The sequence below is a fragment of the Vicia villosa genome, linkage group LG6 (genome assembly GCF_029867415.1).
Source record: "Vicia villosa cultivar HV-30 ecotype Madison, WI linkage group LG6, Vvil1.0, whole genome shotgun sequence".
Classification (NCBI taxonomy): domain Eukaryota; kingdom Viridiplantae; phylum Streptophyta; class Magnoliopsida; order Fabales; family Fabaceae; genus Vicia; species Vicia villosa.
The window spans coordinates 146,915,458-146,918,807 of record NC_081185.1 but is presented as its reverse complement, the minus strand read 5'-3'; the positions used below and the strand labels follow the sequence as shown (position 1 = coordinate 146,918,807).

Below are 3,350 nucleotides of genomic sequence, written 5' to 3'. Positions count from 1 at the left end.
AAATTATAACTAGCCACAAAATTAAATAATATACTTGCATCAATATTTAGCTCGGAAAAATTAATTTAAACAGAATTGTAGAGCTACTGATTATGATCATTAGGCATATTAATCATGAGAATGAGTACTATGCCCTTGCCCGAATATACAAATCAATTAACAATAATCCCAACTCATCAGCTTTTCTTAAACAGCTTCACCTTAACAAAGAGATTATAGAAAGGAATTTTAGGTTTTATACATGAGAGCAAAAGTCAAAATATATATCTGGCTTTAACAGCTATATATGTTTTGTATCAAGTCACTCACTCTCCTAGTCCTAACTAATGTTCCAACATAAAAGGAAAAAAGAAAGAAAATATTGCTTTCCATTTAACTAATTAATTCTTGCTTATATAATATTAATCATTTCACAGAATAATTAACACATTATTAATCATTATCTTGCTCAACTTCAGAAGCTGGTTCATCTTCTTCTTCAAACCCATCAAATCCATAAGCAGCATGTCCATTTCCAAAGGCTTTGATATGGTCCTTAAGAGACCTCTTATGTTTGAAATCAGAACCACAGATACAATACCATAGCTTCCCACAATTCTTCTCATGAGTTCTCCAATCTCCTCTTACAGCAAAAGCCTTGCTGCATTTTCGACACATGAATGGCTTAATTCCGTGTTTTCTCTTGTAATGTGTTTGAAGTGTTCTGAAATCTTTCAATGGCTTTGCTCGAGGATGATCAATGTTGTTTCTGCAACCTGGTGCGCAGCAGTAACATGGTAGCCTTAGCATTCCGGTTGGTTGTGTGCCTCTTAGAGATTCCGGACCTTTTCGGTATTGTGATCCATGCCCCCACATATGCATCTAAGAACAAAACAAACAAAAAATCTCAATTTTGTGTGTAAAGTGATCAATAGAAAAATGATCATAAACTGCAATATTTTTTTTTACGAATCAAAACGACAAAGGCCGAATGTTACAGCAATGTCACACTGTCTATTAAAAAGAACATGTTATCAGTATGGATATATATGGGGTTTTCAGGTTGGGAAGATGCTTGGATTCAGAATTTAAAGCTACAAAGAGAAATTAATATTTATTTATTTATTTATTTATAAATGAAGATCTGGAAGAAACACTGAAAAAATTTCTGTTTTAAAACAGTTTCTAAAATACAGAAAGAAGTAGCACAGACTTCAATGAAGTAAAAAGCATAAGGAACATTGATTGAGTAGTTTAATCAATCAGAGAAACTGATCTCAGTTTCTCACTGTGAATCAGGAAAAGATATTTTTAATAGGTGAATTCTTATCTACCCAACTTAAAAAGTTGGGTAAGGTTACCTCCAATGTAAAATACTTTGAAAACAACAAACAATTATAGTATTTAATAAATAATTAAATGTGTTAAACTTAAATGATATCATGTGATTGGTTGAAGGTACACTACCCAACTTTTTGTGATGGGTAGAGAAGTTGTTCCCTTTTTAATATTCAACAAAATACACCATGCAAAAATTCAAAATAAACCAAAATTAATAAACTGAATTACTTTATATAAATAGAAAAATTAGGGTAAAGATTTACAAGGAGAAGAAGAAAGGAAAGATATATTTAATTTTCAAGAAAGAAAAAATAAAGCAGAAGAAGTGAAAAACAAAGTAATAATCATAACTTCTTCATAAAGAAAGAATTGAAAGCTGAAGACAAGTACACACCATAGATTAGTCTACAACCTTTTCCTCTTTCTATCCAAGCATCAGAGAACCGTTAACAGTTCAAATCAAGGAAGAAAGTTATTGACAGAAAGTGGAAGCAGAAGCAGAAGCAGAAACAGAAACAACAGAAGCAAAAGAAAATCTATTTTTCTACAAAAACAGAAGAGTTTTGAACTATGGTGTGTTAGTTAATTACCTGCATGTTGTTATATCTATTGAAAGTTTTGGAGCAAACCGGGCAAGCAAACTGTGTTGGACCAATGAGAATCTGAGAAGGAGTAGGGATCCAATACTGTCCTTTGTTAAGGCTGTTATTATGAAGCATCATGAACCCTGAAGAAGAATCATCACCTTGTTCTTTATCAGTGACAGTGATCTCTGAGGAGTTATTTGATGAAGAAAGTACAGAAGCCATTTCAGCAGCACTAGGGTTTGGCAAACCTATGTGAAGTGCAACAGTAACTGTGTTACTAGTAGTAATACTACCGTCTTCTTCTCTTTCCTCTAAATCCATGGCAGTGCAAGGAAGGTCTTGAATATCCTCATCATGTTCTTGTTGATCTTCATATTCTTCTTGCTTTGCTGGGATTAGGCTTAGAAGAGGTAGTTCTTCCCTGAGAGGAGGAGAAGGTGGAGAAGAAGAAGATGAAATATGATGGTAGTGGAAAAAGGTGTGGTTGTTGTGGTGGTGATGAAGAAAAGGGTGATGGTGGTGGTGTGGAGAAGGGTTTGAAGATGGGAAAATATGGTTGAATTGGAAGAAACTTGGTGATGAAGATGAGAAAAGATTAGAGGTGTAAGGGTTATCAGCCATGGAGGAGAGATCAAGATGGGAACAGTTTATGGCTAGCTACTTGTGTTGTTTGCTTTTATAGAGAGAGAGTACAAGATGGCTGAAGCAAGTAGTGGACGGTGGAGAGAGAGAGAGAGAGAGAGAGAGATCATCAAACATGGGGAAAGCTAAAGGTAATAATAAGTGGGAGAGGAAAATAATGATAATGATAATACATACTATATAGATAAAAAGAAAAAAAAACTACTTTATTTATTAGTCTTGATAATTAGGATTTAATCAAGTTAAAGTATGTCTAGTCAAAAAAATAAATGAAGGTCAAGTATGTTGGAGTCTAATGACATTTTCTTTTTGTACATATACTATGTGTTAATGTTAATGCTAATTAAATTTCTGTATAATACAGATTTATTGTACTAGTCTGTATAAGACATTTAAGAATTTACTATTCAATTAATTTTTTCAATCATTTCAAGTCCTAAAAAGTCAGCCATCTCCTACTCACGTACTCCATTTTCAAATCCATGACACATGCATTGCTTATTCACATAAAATTGCTTAATTATTAGTTATTTGTATTAAAGATTGTTAGAAATTAAAAAGCTATACTCAGGAGAAAACAACTATAACTAAGTGGGTTTAAGTGGGTTTATAGTGTGGTTTGTTTTGGCAGGACAATGGCCCATAAATAATGGCCAAATATATATGGAGAATTTCTTTGTTCACCTCCCTTCTTTTTTTGTTATCCTCGCAGAAATTTCCTAAATGTTCCTTTACTTCGGAAATGCATTTCTGAAGTTAAAAAAAAGAATGATTTCGGAGATGCATCTCCGAAAACAACAT

The 3,350-nt window shown here is 33.0% G+C and overlaps 1 protein-coding gene across 1 annotated transcript; it reads right to left on the bottom strand.

Annotated features, from left to right (window-relative positions):
- Nucleotides 1-244: 244 nt before the first annotated feature.
- On the bottom strand, nt 245-2,685 carry LOC131612671 (zinc finger protein WIP2-like). The gene is made up of 2 exons (XM_058884436.1): nt 1,911-2,685; nt 245-861 (listed from the first exon to the last, which is right to left on the bottom strand). Exons 1-2 carry the CDS (start codon nt 2,526-2,528, stop codon nt 433-435), a joined length of 1,047 nt encoding a protein of 348 aa, XP_058740419.1. The 5' UTR covers nt 2,529-2,685; the 3' UTR covers nt 245-432.
- Nucleotides 2,686-3,350: the final 665 nt, after the last annotated feature.